General features: G+C 40.2%; 1 protein-coding gene across 2 annotated transcripts in view; it reads right to left on the minus strand.

Moving 5' to 3' along the window:
- Positions 1-11,913: 11,913 nt before the first annotated feature.
- The window catches only part of LOC136836710 (probable methylmalonate-semialdehyde/malonate-semialdehyde dehydrogenase [acylating], mitochondrial), a 31,779-nt gene continuing 24,467 nt past the window's right edge, over positions 11,914-19,225 (minus strand). For both annotated transcript variants that reach the window (XM_067101211.1, XM_067101212.1), the window contains one exon: positions 11,914-12,414. In XM_067101211.1, the coding sequence (XP_066957312.1) occupies positions 12,313-12,414 (102 nt within the window). In that variant the 3' untranslated portion in view covers positions 11,914-12,312. The remainder of the gene's footprint in view (positions 12,415-19,225) is intronic.

Genomic DNA, 19,225 nt, shown 5'->3' on the forward strand with positions numbered 1-19,225 from the left:
GCATTCCTGCACTTGACAAAACCAGCTGTGAAAACGTATGAGAAAAGGGGCATGCTGGAACGGATGCCGGAGCAGAGTACCATAGCAGCGACTCAGCCTAGTCAGACCAGGAAAACCCCAGAGAAACCGGAGAGAAAACCGCTAACAGGACAAAACTCATAGACATAAAAACAGAGTCAACGGAACATTCCGAGTTTATCATGTTTGAACAAAATGTGGGGAAGGTTATGAACTGTTCGGAAGTGGGCGCACTCGGCCAAGAGAGGAAAACCCCGGAGGAGGATATCCTGAACGGCGATAGCGTGGGGAATAAATGCCGACCGCTAAACACTAAAACCGGGCAGAGCAGTAAGCAAGGAGAGCGCCCAACAAGATAACGGAAACACCAAACAGGTAGCAGCAAAAAGGGGGAACATTGAAAGTAAATAAAACAGAAGACAGTTAGGTGGAAAACGCTAACTGGCCTCGTATGAGATCCCAACAGTGAGGTGCGAACATGTAGGAAGCATTAATGAAGGGAAATAGTTTGACATAAAAGGAAGGGGGAAGGATAGGCCAGGGAGGTTGGGCAACCCAAAGCAGCGACCAGGGTGGGACAGCACTCCCGGCGCCCCAGGAGACTCATAGTAGATCCTCGCTATGTAAGCGCAAAGTTGCATGACAAGAGCGAGAGAAAAGGAGGAAGGGCAAACCCTCTACGGCCAGGAGAGCAAAGAAAGATAAAAGGAGTGTGAACAGGAGTGGGGAGAGCACTCCCGGTCACCTCCAGGTCCAGGTGGAGGCCAACTCAGACACACCGAGGGACAATCAATCAATGCAGAGGGAGGGATGTAGGCTACAACATAAAATAAGGATAAATTGCTCTCAAGCCTTGGAAAGTTAACAAACCTTGAAACAAACCAAGGGGGGAGAGAGAGCAAAGGATAAAAGGGAGAGAAGGACTCTTCAATACACAATAATATATATATAGTCGGTAAAGAAGTGTGAACATGGAGTGGGGGAGAGCACTCCCGGTCACCATTGGTAAGCAACCCAAAGAAGGGGATTGAACTAGGATAGGCTACGAGGTAAAACCCTCGCTATTCCAGCTTAACTTATTAGGAACATTAGCTTCGTGAAAAGCCGAAACAGGGAGAGGGTGACGTGAGGCAATATAACCAAGCCAAAACCAAACAAAGGGAAGCACAGACATAAAAAACACATGTACAGAACAAGATCACAGACATGAAATTATACGTACAGATCGAGATCATCCCCCTTAACGATTTTTCCCTCGAAGGGAAAAAAGTGTTGCAGCCAACCCTAGGCTAACCTAACTGAGGCGATGTAAAGGAAGGAAGCCTAGGAGAGGGGTAAAGGCTAACCAATAACTCAAATAATTCATAATAAAACAAAATTGTCTATAAGGTACATGTAGGAGGATAGCAGGCCCAACACAACATGAACGTGAAGGGACATGACCGACTCCAGTTAAATGAAAGTACCCCAAAATTAACAAAATTCAAAGGCATCCAAGCACAAGGTCAAAATTAAATGTACCAATGAAAATCATGTTCCTATACGCTTAGAGAAGTGAGTCTAAAAACAAGGCAAAATAAAGCCAAAATAAGAAGCGAATAGGCCCGAGGGGGAACCACGAGCCTAAACAGCAAGACAGCACTTGACCAGGAAGGGAAACACAAAATTCACAAAATAAACAAAATTATAAAAACAAAGTAAAACAAAGTAAAAACCGTAACAGTACCAATGAAAATAAGATCCCTAAAGGCTAAGAGAAGTGAGGGGACAAAAATAAAGCATAATGAGGCCATGATACGTTTAATGGGCTCGAGGGGAAGCTCGAGCTCAAACGCTCAACAACACTTCTCGTAATGAAGCCACGATAAAAAGCGAATGGGCCCGAGGGGGTAGCTCGTGAGTCTAAACGCTAAACATCACTCGGGAATGAAGCCATGATAAAGGCGATCTGGGCCCGAGGGGGTAGCTCGTGAGCCTAAACGCTAAATATCACCTTAATGAAGCCATGATAAAAAGCTTAATGGGCCCGAGGGGGTAGCTCAGAGTCCAAACGCTAAACAGCACTCTCGTAGTAAAGGGCAGAACAAACATAAAAATAATCAAACCCACTAAAGTTAGGGATCATTAATGGTAAAACATCCCAAATAAAAGGGATACAAATAAAAACACAAAAACATGCCGACTCTAAGACCAAGAGACGCCAAGAGACGCCAGGAGAGGAGATCGAGACGGGCATGCTATAAATCCTTTAATTATTAAACTAAAGGGAAAATAAGGAGCCTCAATCGCCTAAAAACAATAAAACACTGGTACTCAAGTAATTGAAGAAGAACCTATGAGGATGCCATAAAAATCCAAAATAGAGCACAAAATAAGGATCACAACGAAATTATGTGTGAACGAAAAACGTGCTAAATGGAATGCGCTTAGTGTTGCTTTGTATACAGTCCAAGTGAGTAGTGCATGGGCTTGTATCGGCACCTCTCTCGTTGGGACTTTGACATTGGGAATCTATAGGATAAGGTCTCGTTTTTGTAGTTCACCCTTTCCCATGTTAATCCACTCCATCTAGTGGAGCTCACCTGGGGTAGTAACTCCAGCATTTCATTTAGCTTTCTGGTATCTAGCAACGGAATTACCTAGAAATAAGTGCTGAATGGACTTTTCAATCTGGTGACACGGGCCCTCCTCCAGAAATAGATTTTTCCTTTGTCAAAATCCTTTTTTTAGTGAGGAGCAACTTTATTCCTTCTCTCTGCTGGTGTCTCCAGGATTTAGATGTATTTGTTTTATTTTCTATTCCCTAACATTTAGTTATTTATCACCTTTTCCTTTAACTTGCCTATCTCTGCAGGCTGGCTTTCTGTCCTTAAAGGTTTTCAGCAGAAGCTTTTAAGAAAGAAGAGAAAGAAAGTAATTTTGTAGATGTGTTTATTGGCATATCATCTGGGTTGACATGGGTGCTAAATGAACACTGTGACTTTATTTGTCTTCCAACATGTGTGTTAGTGCTCTCTGTGCCCACCATGACTAAAGAACCTACATTCTGAACAGCTAAAACATTCCTATAGGTATCAATTGTGTTTAGGTATGATTTGGGGTCTTTGGGTCAAACTTAGCAGTTATGATGGGTCATGCCCCTACTGTGAAAGCAGAATGACATGTGTTACTAGAGCCATTATCAACATTATAAAACTTACGAAAACCGTGCAGTCTCTTACCAACTGAACACACACATTTATCCAGCTTGTTCCTACTACTGTCTTGGCATACAGTCTCAGCATAAAGACTAACCCATTGTTTCTTGACCTTTTTTATGTGGCACCCAAAATCCTCTTTGACTCTAACATGGTAATTCTTTTCATCATAACCAAGATTTCAAGTTTTTAATTTCTTAGAGTTGGGTATAAAATGCACTTACAATGCAGAAAAATTGCTTCAAATGCAAAATCAATAATTCCATTATCCTAGTTCATAGTCTTCATGTATCCTAGACACCCCATTCCTGCATATAAATATCATCCTGCCGCGAGTTCGAATCTCCGACCGGCCAGTGAAGAATAAGAGGAATTTATTTCTGGTGATAGAAATTAATTTCTCGCTATAATGTGGTTCGGATTCCACAATAAGCTGTAGGTCCCGTTGCTAGGTAACCAATTGGTTCTTAGCCACGTAAAATAATCTAATCCTTTGGGCCAGCCCTAGGAGAACTGTTAATCAGCTCAGTGGCCTGGTTAAACTAAGATATACTTAACTTTGTGTTGGTTGACTAGCAGCACCTTACATCTAAATCTGTCACTTGTGCCAGTTAGACAAATACCTAGCTTCTCATGTGTCTACCTTCTTGTTAGCAAGGTAGACTTGAGCTCTTAGTTTTATTCGCTTCCCATTGTTTCACACTACAGTAGTTAATTTCCTTTTTCAGTGTCAATTTATTTTTTGCTCAAGCTTGGAGGTTTTGTAATTGTTAAGGTAAACTGTTTGTCAAGAATTTTCACTTGTTTCAGTAAGCTTTATTATTTGCAATCAGTTTCATGCTGGCAAAACGTATTTTTCTGCCTGTCTTTGCCTTGTTAAACTGTTTACCTGGTGTCATTTTGTGAGTACAGTACATTTATTTTGCTTCATTTATACAATGCTTTGTATTAAGGAACTTTCATTTATTGTTGGCTAGTGAAAATGAAAAAGTTCATTAAAGCTAAACAGAGATCAGTCATGCTGCAAGGCCAGCAGGATGATGATTGATGACCCTTGTTTTTCGCTTGATATTGCTTAGATAGCTCTGTTGCCTGCATTTATTTTGATTAATGTCACTTTGGCATATTATGAAATAAGTAGGGTATTTTTTTTTGTTAATCATATTTTTTGGTAGTAAATCTTAATGCATTAGCAATGCATATTATCTTTTTTTATTTGAATATTCTTGTTGCTTTCCTTAACAGTAATGCTGGTATTTGATAAGTAAGACAGAAAGTTTGTTTTGCCATTTTTCTCTCCTTTCATAAAGAATTTTGTTCTGTTCTATTTGCTTTTCCTCTTATTGTATTAATGAGTTGTTACTGCATTGTGATCATTAACTATCAGAATGTGAGAATTATGGATGTGTATATTTCTCAACAATATTGTGTAGTTGCCACCATGATAGTAAACGTTGATTGTTTAATACAAATTTTTTCATGTGTGCAGTAGACAATTTTTATTTACCCACTGTGAAAAGTGGATGTCTCACTGGACTCTCCCTCTTCCCTGTTTGTGCTGTTGTTAAATGCATGGGTAGCATTTGGAATATTGTCTTTTTATGTGTAACTTTTATGAAGTTTTTCCTTTCTGGGAACAAGTGAAAAACATGAGCAATGCCATTGTGAGGGGTGTGGGCATTCTTATGGGAACTTCATGTCTCCTCTAAGGTACTGTTCTTTTTGCAAGGGGAAAGTTTTCACCCATTTCTTCCCCTGCAGCGAGTGTACAGGCTGGACTTTTTCTTACTTAGAGAAGTTTGGTAGGAAGAGGAGGAAGGACAAGGCATTTGCCAGCCACAGAGGCTGTATGGTGGGGGGTTGGGTAGTATGCCCCTGGTGACTTCACTGAATCCTTCTGCCATCTTTCTCTCTCCCTCCACAATTCTTATCCTGCTACCTTTGAAGAGTACTTCTCCCTCACAGGGGTTAGTGCTCGAGAGGCAAAGGAATCATGGCACCTGCTCTCTGCAGAGGACAACTCTGGTGTTGAGGTTGATGCCCCCTCTAGTTGGGCTTCATCTCCATCCCCCCTTTGCCCTTCTCCTTGATTGACTAATGTTCTAGGTACTAGGAAGACATCATTGTAGGAGTACTTGTGAAAGATATGGTCTACACCTAATGTCCTCAATGTCCCTTGTAGTTCATCTTTCACAGTTTTTCTGGACAGTCTGGCGGCTGAGACACAGCAGCTCTTCTTTGCCTGCTATCTACTGCTGCTTCCATGGCTCCAGTGAAAAGAGGGGGATCCTCCTGTAGCAGTAGTCCTCCCAGTGGTGGACCCCCAGGCTGCTGTTTAGACATTGGTGTTTCCAGTTCCAGCTTTGACCACCCCTTCAGCATCTAGACCTGCAGGACTCAAGGTAGGAAAGGGAAGAAGCATTCCTGATATTCTTCCACTTCATCATTGAGCTTGTAATCCTGTTCCTTCTTGACTTCTTTTCCTTCTGGCAGGAGGAAAAAGTCAAAGACCTCTTATAAGAAGTCCCTGTTTGATTCCCATTAGTTTCCAGCCCGGGAAGAACCCTAAAAGGGTTCAGAGGTCTGGTTAAACAAATCATTTATAACTAACTTCCCATTAGCACTCTTCCTTCATTGAGAGAAGCAGGGGTCCTTGGTCATCTAATGGTGACCATCTAGCCTCTGGCAGACAGGTACAGGTCACTTTGCACCAACCCACCTAAACAAGAGGACTGCTCCAGACTCTTACATGTGTTGCCCTTCAGGATCACCTGTAGATGAATCAGTGTGTCCCTCACACTGTGTGTGTGCATGGTCTGCTGAGTGAGCATTCTTGCTTGCTCCTGCCCTACTGTCTCTAAGGAAACGTAGGGAGGAGCATGTGAAACACATCTGCTCTGTTCATGCTATGTCTGGAACATACATGGGTAACAGGGTAGGCTCTTCCCCCCTGCCTCCTCAGGGCACACTGAGGGTAAGCAAGCAATGCATTCTTGCTCAACGTGTGTATGGTCTCTGGAGCATGCTCATACCAAACACACTCGCTTTGGGGAAAGGTCTCCTCTGAACACTTCCTACTGTTATGTGAGTGGTGTGCCATGAGCTTGGGAGGTGTGTATACAAGGCAGTGCATGTGCTCTTCAACCTGCACCTCCCATTAGCTTGGCCATTACCAGAATAGGGAGGGTGCTAGGTAGATAAAATTCAAGAGCTGAATGCTACTCAGATGATAACTCGGTCAGGTCTTGTGGTGCCTCTTCTGGGAGAGTTCCAACCAAACACCATGACAAGACAAGGGGCATCTTCCTCTCTTGCTAGAGGGTCCAGCTCATGCCCTTGGGGAATAGATCTCATGATTCAAGATTGCTCTATTCTTCCAGAACCCAATCAGGCCAAGCTAGCAGCACTTCTGAGATGATTTTGCTTATTTGAGAGCTTGATGATCTCGGGTAAGATGCTTCAGCTCCGCCCCTGGATACGATCTAATACTTAAGCTCATCCTTTGGTCTGCTGCTGAAGCAAGACAGTTGGTTAGGTTAGGAAGTTCTTTGTTGTTCAGCAGACCAAGCAAGCTTCTTCCTCTGCCACTTATATATCTCTAAATGAGATATTTTATGCCAGACGCTACAGAGACCACTCCTCTTGAATTAGACTCGTTAGTCTGCAGACTGACAAAGGACCTTCCCCAAGGAGAGACTTCACCAAGGTGCTTCCTTTTCAGTTTCTGAGATTGGGGCCTTGGAGTTTGTCACCATGGCTTCTTTCGAGGCTACCTCAAGTCTCTACCTTTAGGTGAACATGTTGGCAAACTCTACCGTAATAGGTGTCTGGAGGAAAGGCATCAACTTTATTAGCACAGACTTTGGGTGAATCTGGTTCTGATAAGGAACAGTTCAGTGTTGGGCTGAGAGGAGTTTCGGGACACTTATCCACTATCCACTATGCGGTGTCCTTCTAACATGTTTCAGGATTGAAGGCACCAGTAGCCAAGGCCAGGATGCAGCTAAGCATCCAGTACAGTATCTGAGGTTGATGAAGCTTGCTCCTCCTGAACCCAGACAAATAGCCCAAATCTCTTCCTCTGTGGAGGGAAGGGAGTCATTTTAATCCTTTTATCCTCCTCCCCAAGCCATAGCCAGGAAGAGAGGAAAGGGGGAAGGAGGGAGGGGGTCACTGAGGGTGGTGATCCCCTTTCTCTGCTGCCATGAGTTTGGGGGTTGTTTGTCTTACCATTGTGGCAGACCTATGACATGGAACCCTGGGTAGTATTAGTCCTTTGGGACAGAAACACAATTGTGTTCAAGGACTGTCGTCCTTCCCTGTTTCTGACAGGATATTGTTCCATCCAAACCCTTCAGATTTGCCAAGATCTCCAGCTGACAGTGGAGGTAGAGGTGATGAAGAAGTAATACAGAAGTCAAAGAGTGCCAGTCTCCAGGGTTCTACAGTTGTCTTTTCCTGCTGGAGAAAGTGACTGGCAGTTGGAGATGGGTGAATGACCTTTTGCCATTAAATGAATTTTTCCTTCAGACTCATTTCAAGATGGAAATGGTGTGCTCAGTGCTGGAGTCCATCAGAGAGGGCAACTTTATGCTTTCAGCAGACCTAAAGGAAGCATATTTTCAATCATCTATTTATCAGGGCTCTCAGAAGTTCCTCCACTTTGCCTGAAATGGAACTGTTTACCTGTTCAAGGTTTTCACCTTGGTTTTGGCTTTGCCCATTAGAGGGATATACTATACACTTGCTGGATGACCTGGATGACTGGAAAATCCTGGTGTCTTCTGAGGTGTGCTTGCTCCAAGACAGATCATCTTATTTTTTGCCATGAGTTGGGATCATAGTAATTTGGAGAAGTTGGATCTCGCCCCCAAGCAGCAGACAAAGTATCTGGGCATGTTCATAGATTCAGTATCAGCGAGAACTTCTCTTCGTACTCTTTAGTGAACAAGTTCACAGGGGTAACAATATAGTTCCTGGCCATGTAGGAACAACCAGTTCAGGTTTGGCAGGTGGTCCTGGGTTGCCTGTTGTCTTTGAGAAAGCGTGTGCCACTCGTGCAGATCCATCTAAGCTTGCTTCAGTGGCAGATGAAGCAGTCATGGTCATCACTTCAGGAACCTCCCATCTCATCGCATGCCTCAGAGTGAGAGAGCAGGGAGAATCTAGTGTGGTGGATATAAAACAAACCTCTAATACAAGTTCCATTCAACTCCTCTCCAGTAATGCAACTGCTCACAGGTGCATTGAAGGAAGGTTGGGGTACCCACCTGAAAGGCGTATTCATTTCAGGAATGCAGGTAATGGACACACCTTGTCTGCATATCAATATTCTGGAAATCCAGACTGCATGGCTAGCATTGCAAGTATTCTAGGATCAGTTGATAGGAATAGAATGGAATAGAATACAGAGTTTAGGTCAAAGGCCAAGCACTGGGACCTAGGTGGTCATTCAGTGCTGGAAGGGAAATTGAAAATGGGGAGGTTTGAAAGGTGTAACAGGAGGAAAAACCTTGCAGATGCACTATGAAATAATTGTTAGGAGAGGGTGGATAGCAAGATGGAAGAAAGATAATATGAATGGAGGTACAGTAAAAGCATTGAAAGGGGTTGCAGCTAGGGGCCAAAGGAGCACTGCAAAGAACCTTTAGTAATGCCCAAAGTGCACCCCATGAGGTGTGCTGACGACATTACCCCCTGCGTGGCTCAGTTGATAGGTCACAAAGTAGTTCCACTGAGGACAACTCAACCTTAGTGGTATATGTCCATAGGTGAGGAGGTATGGCATCTCTTTCTCTTTGCCAGTTGGCATGCAGATCCATAAATAAGTGGTTTGCTAAGCTGTACAGCTGTCAGCCAAGTACATTCCAAGCAGAAGGAATGTCTTGGTGGACCAGTTTAATCAAAGTATAGGGGGACAGGAATGATCTTTGCATCCCCACATAGCAGAAAGGCTGTTCAATCTCTGGGGGTCCCTGATTACTCAGCCTGTTCACCACCAGAGTTTCTCGCTGGGTGAGCGGGTTCCGTTCTCAGCTACCACTCTGTTGCTCGCAAGTTCGAATCTCCGACCGGCCAGTGAAGAACAAGAGGAATTTGTTTCTGGTGATAGAAATTAATTTCTTGCTATAATGTGGTTCGGATTCCACAATAAGCTGTAGGTCCCGTTGCGAGGTAACAAATTGGTTCTTAGCCACGTAAAAGTAAATCCAATCCTTCGGGCCAGCTGTAGGAGAGCTGTTAATCAGCTCAGTGGTCTGGTTAAACTAAGATATAATTAAATTTTTTTATGTTCACCACCAGACTGCACAGGAAACTTTCGTTGTTATTTCCAGTGCCAGATCCGTAAGCAGTGAAGGAAGATGCTCCCCAACACCCTGAGGACTATCTGGACATCTACACCTTCTGACTTTCAGACCGATTCGCAGGGTGATCAACAGTGCAAATAACCCAAGGCCTTAGGATTACCTTGGTGGCTCCTTGTGGGCCTCCAGTCGAGTGGTATTCAGAGCTGCTGACTCTCCTGGTCAGGGCACTGTAAGAGATAACCCTTGTGGCTTACTTTTTCTTTGTCAACTGTACATTTAAAGGTACCACCGAGTAGCAAACTCCCTTCAGCTTTAAGCATGGATGTTATCCAGTATCTCATGCAATTAAGAGGCTTTTCTTGCAGGGCTGCAATGGAGATGTCTGGGTACCTCCATCATTCCTCTTTGAATGTGTGCCAAGGAAAGTGGGCCATCTGTGGTTGGTGGTGCCCTACAAGGGATATCTCTCCAGCTGAAGTGTTTGTTGCAGACTTTCTCATCTTCCTCTGTGAAGACAATTCCTGTCAGTCTCTGCAGTGAAAGGCTGTCACTCAGCCTTGTCCCCGGTCTTCAGACTGGGATAGTGAGAGATTCAGTCTTGCCTTCCTTGGGAATTCTGTCCCCCTCAGGTGGGATGTCTCTCATCCATCTAACCTAACCAGGGCACCCTTTGAGCCCCAGGCATAGGCTTTGGATAGAGATCTTACTCTTAAGACTATTGTACCCTCCTCTGTTTGTGGTGTATCTTTTTTTTTTTTCTTTTTATTGATGAAAAGGCACTTGCTGAAAACAGTGGTTTGCAGCTATGAAACAAAATTCTTTACGCCTTATATACAAGTTGTTTGTTTGTTCTTTTCCATTTCAATTTTGAATAATACTCTTCACCTTGCTTCAGTGTTTGTTACTTAATGACTAATTTAAACTATAAAATACTTTAAAACCTAAAAAATGAACGTCAAGTTGTTCCTACACATAAATATTCTTAAGCTACTAAATTATTTCATGTGGTCATGGTCAGTAGTTCATCAGCAATTTAGTTGGAATATATCCAAGTAGTACAGTTGAATTTTTCCTGAAAGTATAAAGGGGGAATGTCTTATCAAGTCTTAACTTATGTTTTTCAATTGCCACTGATTTCCACTGATTTTCTGTATTTTGTGCATCTTTAATACCATATTTTTCACTCTTGATTGTTGCATGATTAAGGTACGATAGTAATTTACTGCTGTATAATTAATGTACTGTACTGTACTGTACCCTATTTTTATTTAACTGGCTTCATAGAGCCTAATGATTTATTGTAGCTCTATGACAACTTCAACTTGTTTGTGGAGTCTGTTGTGTATAAAATAATCAAACATAGGAAATGCCTCTCAGGAATGATAAACAAGAGGTAGTTTTTGAGACTGGCCCACATTTGATATGGAATTGGAAATGTCTGTTAGTTGTGCAAGTTAGGAATAGGTGATCAGTGCTTCTTCTTTATGGCCCTGTTTTATGAGCAGCTGTCATGGACTTCTCTTTTTCTCCCTTTTATGATAGTGTGGTTGATAGTACAGATTTCTTCCCTCTTTATGCATTAACGATTCGTAGTTGCAGACTAGAGCTGGCTTTATTGCTTATGTATGTTGGCACTGTATGTTCCCCGTAAGTCATTACCGACAAAGTTTTGTCATTACCTCCTTTCCCTTAAGTAGTTTCTTTGGATGACTTGACATGGTACTAAAGTTTTTTTATTTGCCATAAACTAGATACAAATTGAGAGAGATAATTTTTGAATTATAATATCTGGGGGTTACATCATTAGCATAACAGTGATAAATCAGAATTTCTCAAGCACACTGGAGGGCAGGTAAGGGCAGGAATTCTTGCAAGGATGACTCATTGGATACTCTTCTCCAACTACACTATATATAACATTTAGTTACAACTAATATTCATACTGTTTGATACTTGGAGGTTCCAATCCTGATTCCTAAAACATGCAAGTTGGACATTGGGCTCCTTCAGGTTTCTAATGGTTCATAAACATTTTTCCACCAGTCAGGATATCCACCCTTAAAGACTTCTCTGCATATAAGAAACACTATTTCAGTTCCTGAAAAATGTCCTCCAAGCCACTTTATCATCAGTGAATACTTCATCTTTGAGATTTCTGTGTTTCTCTTATTTGAAAGTGCCACTCACCTTGGGTTTATTAGTACATTTTTAAACCCTGTTATTTGAAAGTGCCACTCACCATGGCTTTATTAGTACATTTTTGAACCCAAAATGTGGTCCACATCTTTTGAAAGTGTACCATTTAGTTTATGTAGATGATGTAAGAAGAGAAAGCTCTCATCTCATGGTAGAAGACAAAGCTGTTATATAAATGTGAGAAAGAAAAAGCATTAGGTCTTAAAAATATCCACAGTCAATTTATTTAACTAAGAAAATAATTCTTTAAAGAAAAAGGAGATGCTTGAAGCTACAGTATTACCTACTCACTCTTATTATATTATCTACTCACTCTTATTGGATAAGATGTGATTAACAATTTTTCAAGGTTAAATTTCATATGAGAGATGGTTCAAATCTCATATTCAATGGAATGGACTAAACTAGTTTCTAACTATATTTCAGATTAATGTGGCACCAATTCATTAAGTACACTGAGCTTTCAAAACACTAACCCAAGCTATCACTCATGGAAACAGAACACAAATATTCATATGGAAGTTTACGTGTCTTTAGGCATTCTTGATAAGTTTCGAACTGATGTTTTGGCAAACCGGAATACAATATGGCCTTCAACGCATGACTGGCATTGCAGTAGCTGATTGAGTAGGAGTTACATCTGCTTCTCTCCACATCTGTGTAACTGTCTTGAGTTGAGTGTAGAAGTTAATTCCCTGTTAAAAAGTAAAAATTGAAACAGGAAAAAGGGTCAGATGCCTTACTTGGTAAAAATACATTCCCATACAATCCCAATAATAAAAAACAGCCTTATCAAGTGCAATATGACTCCAAGCCAAACCAGCTTACTAAATCCTGAAAGACAGACCCTAAAGAGCATACTCTGATCATGCTCCAACATCCAACAAGGCTTCCTCCTGCTGTGCCAGCTTAACTATGAAGAGAATGAAAAAGGGAGAAGGCAGTACAATTTATGACGAACATTTTTAAAGCCATCTGCATTTTTCATAGATATACAAACCAAAGCCTTTAGTGTGGAAACTCTTCAATGTGCATACATGAACCAACCAACCAAGCTTGGAAAAGGATATGCCCTGATGGAGATCGGGGATGAGCGGGGGAACTGCCCTGCTCTACCTAAGCTATCCAATCACTTTTACCTTGGTTGTCATTGAGAGTAGAAGCATCACTCTTCCAATTCATCATGCAACCATTGGATTTCAAGGAGAATACCCTGCTACATTACTTTTACATTAAGAATTATTTCTGTGCCTAGTTTTCCTCAAAGGGAACAACAAATATGAACACCAGTATGAAGAATGTGGCCAGTTGTGTGGTTGTTTGCAGTCTCCCACTTTATTGGACCCTTTTTAGCTTTGTTCTTTTTCCCCTTATGAGGAATATAATGCTTTGTCCTCCCCTCAGTGGAGGAATATAATGCTTTGTCCTCCCCTCAGTGGGTAAGTTTGGGAAACAGGAAGGAGGACAAAAGATTTTTTCCGTCATCATCGGGGGTATACCCCACCATGGAGGCTGCTAGTTCCTTATTGATCTTTCCGTACATGGGCTAAAATTCTTCTGTTGCCTCCTAAAAGAGCTTCCTTACCTACAGAAGATTACTCTCCTACTCCATAGAGGCCTGCTTATAGCCTTTCCGCAGGAGATGAAGGCACTACTGGGTTTAGTGCTCTTCCAGCAGTTTCTTTGTTCTCTAATGATGATGTTTCCAGAGCAAGCAAATGTTGTCTCTTGACTACTTCCAAAAGATCTGGCCTACACTGAATATTCCAAGAAGTCTCTAAAGCTGAATTCCTTGATGAGGAGAAAAAGAAGTAACCTCCTAAGCTTGCATTTCATTATGTCTGCTGCTGATACTGTGTCTGCAGCTCCTGATTCTTCATCTGCTGTAAAAGAGGGGGATCCTATTACAGTAGTCCTCCAAATAGCTGCTCTTCTGGTAGATTCTTTGACATCTTTGGTTCTGGCCTTCATGAACCCTCATGTTTTACATTGTTGGTTCATTATAAGCCTATTAAACTTGAATAGCCTGAATCATTTAGGTTGGAGGATAAAGCTAAGAGAGACAAGAGTATGAAAAAATGAAGACTGTAGAAATGGCAGTCAATCCTCTCCTGGGAAGGTCTGGTTGGATTCAAACATTGTAGAGCAAATGTTGTGCCACTGATGGCAGACTGGAAGTTACCATAAGGTAATGGGATGTACATAGTAATCAGGATATCCAAACAGTAAAAATTTGTCGATCATGAGGCTTCACGGCAGTTATTCCAGAAAAACAGGCTTTCAGCGAGTGTCAGAATACTTTTGGTAGGGAGGCACAGCAAGAGAAGAGTCAACTGGGAGAGTAATGTCTTCCAAATAATGCCCATGAGCAGCAGAAGAGAGACAAACAGAACCAGAAAGACCACAGACTCAGTTCCAGTTAAGGCCACATTCAGCAGGGATAATAGGCCTTAAGCATTGTCATATCTTGGATGGTCACTGTTAACGGCATAGGTACTGTAGGAGACCATGTAGAGTGCATGGGTATTCCAAGGTGTTTTAGTTGACAAGTTCACAATCCTCTAAATAAATCTTGAACACTGAAATCTTTCTCCTCTTCAATCCACAAAAGATAAATCTCAAAATCAAGAGAATATGCTTCCCTCTACGCAAAGAGGATATCATATGCAAGCCTCCTCTAAACATTTACAAATATGCTGTAGCATGATGAAATCACTACTGCAAAACACAAATACAATTATTGCGTAATGAATACAAATCACAAAATAAAGCATTACTGAATAACAACACTAAGCATTAATCAAGAAAAATTACCTTACATGAACCAAAGGTAACCTGCTACTTTGAAACTGACGAGACAAACACCTTTATAAAATTGAGACAAAATTGGTTATTGAAAATCAATAATGAATACAGGTACCAAATCCTTTCTTTACCCGAATTTCTAAAAACTGAGAACATTTTGCAGAGAGTAGAGCGTCAATTCATAAGGTTGGTGGTTTGGCGTGCTTACGCCTGACCCGAGTCATCTGGGTGTGTGCTGCTATTCAAATGATTTTTTTTAGAAAATCCCAAGATTAAAAAAAAATCCCAATATAATAAAATAATTGTACATCTGCCAAGCCTTTGAGTCCTAAATAATTCTCTCTCTCTCTCTCTCAGTAAAAGATACTGCTAATCTGGGTCTCATTAACCACTGGGTATTAGCACATACACACACACTGTGTGGTTGTTCATACTGTTTTAAAAATGTGTGGTACAAGTAAGACATCTTTTGAAGACAAAAAACAAACAAAAGTATGTGCCACCAAAAAAAAAAAAAAAATTGTTGCTGAAGAATCAGTGCACCAACAATTTTGCACTCAAAAGTAATGAGAAGGAATTCATTCTATTATTCATGTAATCTGAAAAATACATACACCATTAAAAACTACATACTGTATTCCAAACACATGCACTTACGTCGCATATCGTTGGCCTCATGTGACTGACTGTGTGTTTGTAATGTTTTAAAAATGTGTAGTAAAGGTAACACATCTTTGGAAGACAAAAAAACAAACAAATTTTTGTTGTTGTCTGTTGTGTATACTATAAAGGGTGTGCCAGCAGGTAAACAAATGGATTAACATTCCTTGACAGATTAAAGAGATGAATTTTGTTTTGAAGGTTTGTCAGCGTAGCATTAGTCAATTTCTTCTGAAGCAAAAAAAAAAAAAATTCTTTTGTTGCTGAAGAATCACTGAACCAACAATTTTGCACTCAATGAATGAGAAGGAATTCATTCTATTCTTTGTGCAATCAGTGAAATACATACACTATTAAAAAGTATGTACTGTATTCAAAACACACGCACTTACATCACATATCGTCAGCTTCACTTGAGCAAAACGTTCTTTCTCTGAAAACGGCTAAAACCTGATTGGCAGGCTGGTTGCCATGGAGAGCTGTTAGCCAATGGCAGCCCTCTACTTCTGTTCTTTTTATAGGTATATGTTGACTGCACATTGTGTGTACGCAAGAGGTCTTGGTGTACAGCACTAAGCTTGAATGTTGCCAGATTTTGATTATTTGACTGTTGATGGCAATAATTACTCAACAATCTGATTTATGTAATTTTTTCATTAGAACAAGAATTTAACTATAATTTTAACTTAATATAACGGTATGAAAAACTCCACACAGTGACATGCCTCAACTCGTTTGGTAGGCCTACACAGCCAGCACTGCCAATCAGCCGTTATAAATATCTCGGCAGCACTAGCAGTGAAACACTAGGAACTCCGCCCTAACAATGAGTAAACGCACATTTGCTCTACATCCCTACTTTTCGTGTTCTTTTTATTTTAGACTTTGCAAATGTTGAAAAGAACTGCAGATGTAGCTGTTGGTAAGGTTTGCAAATGTTGAAAAGAACTACAGATGTAGCTGTTGGTAAGGTTGAGAAAAAGAAGAGGAAATGTTTATCAATAAGTAAACCCCCATATTCACAGGGAATGCATACCACACCCCCCACTGGAATAGCTAATATCTGCGAATACTTAAAACCCCTCTAAAAACACTTAGAACTGCATATTTTGATAGTTCAAACAAAAAACATCTCTAAAAATGCTTATACCTACGTATTTTAATAGTTTTATCACAAAAAGAGCATTTAGTCATGAAAATGATGTGAAAATACAGTAATTAGTGAATATTTCTTAGTGAAAAATACCACGAATGTGTATATACGTTCCACAGAGGAATCCGTGAATAGGTGAGTCAGCGAATTGTGAGACCACAAATATGGGGGTTTACTGTAATGCAGAAAGTGGAGTTACTGCAGAAACTTGACCGGTGTGTGTCTGTGCTTCACCTGATGGAAGGATATGGTGTCATCACTACCACTGTATAATTTGAAGAAAGAGAAAAACAAGTTGCTGAAGTTTTATAGTGAAAGTGATGACCATAAATTAATGAAAAATATGAAAACACTGCATAGAGCAAAAACTGAAGATCTTGATTGCCTACTGATTGAACGGATTCGACAGTGAAAATAGAAGCGTGTGCCACTGAACAGTACAATGGTCATGAAGCAAGCTAAAATATATCATGAACTAAACACTGAAGGCGAGCAACGTTATTCAGAAGGTTGGCTATAGAAATTTAAAAAGTGCCATGGTGTAAAATATCTGAAAATCTGTGGTGAAAAAGCTGCTGCTGATCATGAAGCAGCTGAAAATTCATTGAAGAATTTACCAAGATAATAGCTGATGAAAATCTCAGTCCTGAACAAACTTACAAAGCTGATGAAACAAACTTTGTTCTGGCATTATGTTCCTAGAAAAACATTAATGACAGCAGATGAAATAGCGCCAACAGGATTTAAGGATGCTAAGGACAGGTTGACTGTTCTTGACTGTGCCAATGCAGCAAGCACACAAAAGGTAAAGTTGGCAGTGATTGGAAAAAGCCTACGTCCAAGATGTCTAAAAGGTGTACATAGTTTACCTGTGTATTATTATGCAAACAAGAAAGCATGGGTAACTCGAGAAATATTTTCTCACTGTTCAATAATCATTTTGTACCAGCAGTACAAGCTCATTGCAGGCAGGCTGGGCTGGAAGAAAGCTGTAAAATTTATTTTTCTTAGACAACTGCTCTGCACACCCCCCTGCTAAACTTCTCAGGAAAAATAGTGTTTTTGTCATTTACTTGCCCTTGCCCAACGTAACATCTATCATACAGCCCTGTGACCAAGGCATTTCATGCTCCCTGAAGACAAGGTATAAAGTCAATTTATAAATTGCAAGCTTGCTACAGTAACAGAGGCACAGGAGTCCAAAATTTCCTGAAAGGGTTCAGAGTAAAGGATGCCATTTACGCAGTTGCCAATGCATGGAATAATGTTAAAGCAACAATAACAAATGCTTGGAACAGAATCTGGCCTTCATACTTGTTCGATGATGCTGATCCTACAGATACTGACTTTGAAGGATTCTGTGTAACAAATGAGGTGATTTCAAACCTTCTAAATTACCCTAAAGTTTATCAGACAGTGGTGTAAATAAGCTAGAGGAAGCTGACATTGAAAAAATGCTAAACATTGACAATGATCCACCTGTTGTTCATTCCTTGAGTGATGGGGAAATTGAAAAAAGGTACTGAATACAGATAACAATAATGATAGTAGTGACTATGATGGCATAGTAGATACAAGAGAAAAAGTCCCTCTAGACAACATGGTGAAAATGTGTGATCAACTAATTGCTGGGCTCGAACAACGAGAATTTATTAGTGAGCAAAAGACGATGGCAGTTTATGCATTTAGGGAAAGATTGCTTAGACATATGCCAGTGTTAATGAGGCAGATGACCCTTAAGAAACTCTTTAAAATTACGGTCCGTCGTAGTGATGCAAATCCTGTTCCTGGACTGTCCTCCAATGTGTGACTGCAAATTGATGATGGCGTTATTGACAATAAAGAACAACCCTCTCCCAGATCGATATGATGAAATGTATTTTATAGTCTTACTTATTATTAAAATTCACAAGTTGAATTACAATTACTGATTATGAATATTTGCATTTTATGGAATGTTTTTGTTGAAAATAAAATGTTAGTGAACATATGGTTTTAACTGTCCCACTACTTATCAATAATAATCTCATTCATTTACCCGTATATTAATATAAATAGTAATGAACTATAATAAATAAATAACTGTAATGAAAAAATTTGAAAAAAGGAAAAAATATGTTTTTGCTGCAGTAGTGAAGTTTGATTATTCTCCTGACCCCACAGTAACAAAATCCAAAAATTCCAAAAACGGATAAAGGACTGTGTACCTGTATTAATTCTAAAGGTATCCCATGGCTGTGTCAACAGATGAAATGCCCAAAATAAAATGAACAAACAATCCCCAGAACAGAATAATGATTATTATGATTGACTGAAATAAATGAACGCTGCTTACAGTAACTACTTGGTGGTAAACAATGTCACCAGCTAAAAAAAAAAAAATCCTAATAAAGTAAATTCACATACAACTACAAAACAAATCAGAAAGGAGAGGCAAAATTTGCCAGTGCTAAAACAGGAGGTAACACATAATTTTTGTAGATGTTTCTTGAAGCTGTGCACTTACTGCCACTTCTTCAAATGACTTTTTTTTTTTTTTTATACCTTACGTGATCAATAACTACTATATCTGTCAGTGATGCACACAACACTTTTGATATACAGATGGAGAACCCATATGAATTTGTGAGTGAAAGATAAAACTTTGTAAAAATTTCTAATACACTACCAATACCAAAATAAAATATGCTTGGTATCAATGTTGGGACATCACACTTAAATATGACAGGAAAGATTTTGTGGCTACTAACAAGTTAAAATCCAAACCTCAATAAAATACATCAATAACAACAGTTACACCAGATAAAATGTTTTCAGCTCAAGTCTTAACACACCTTCAGTAAGAGTGAAGTACTAGAGGTGTGTGCCAACATATGACAGAAAGACTA

This window comes from Macrobrachium rosenbergii, chromosome 56 (genome assembly GCF_040412425.1).
Source record: "Macrobrachium rosenbergii isolate ZJJX-2024 chromosome 56, ASM4041242v1, whole genome shotgun sequence".
NCBI lineage: Eukaryota > Metazoa > Arthropoda > Malacostraca > Decapoda > Palaemonidae > Macrobrachium > Macrobrachium rosenbergii.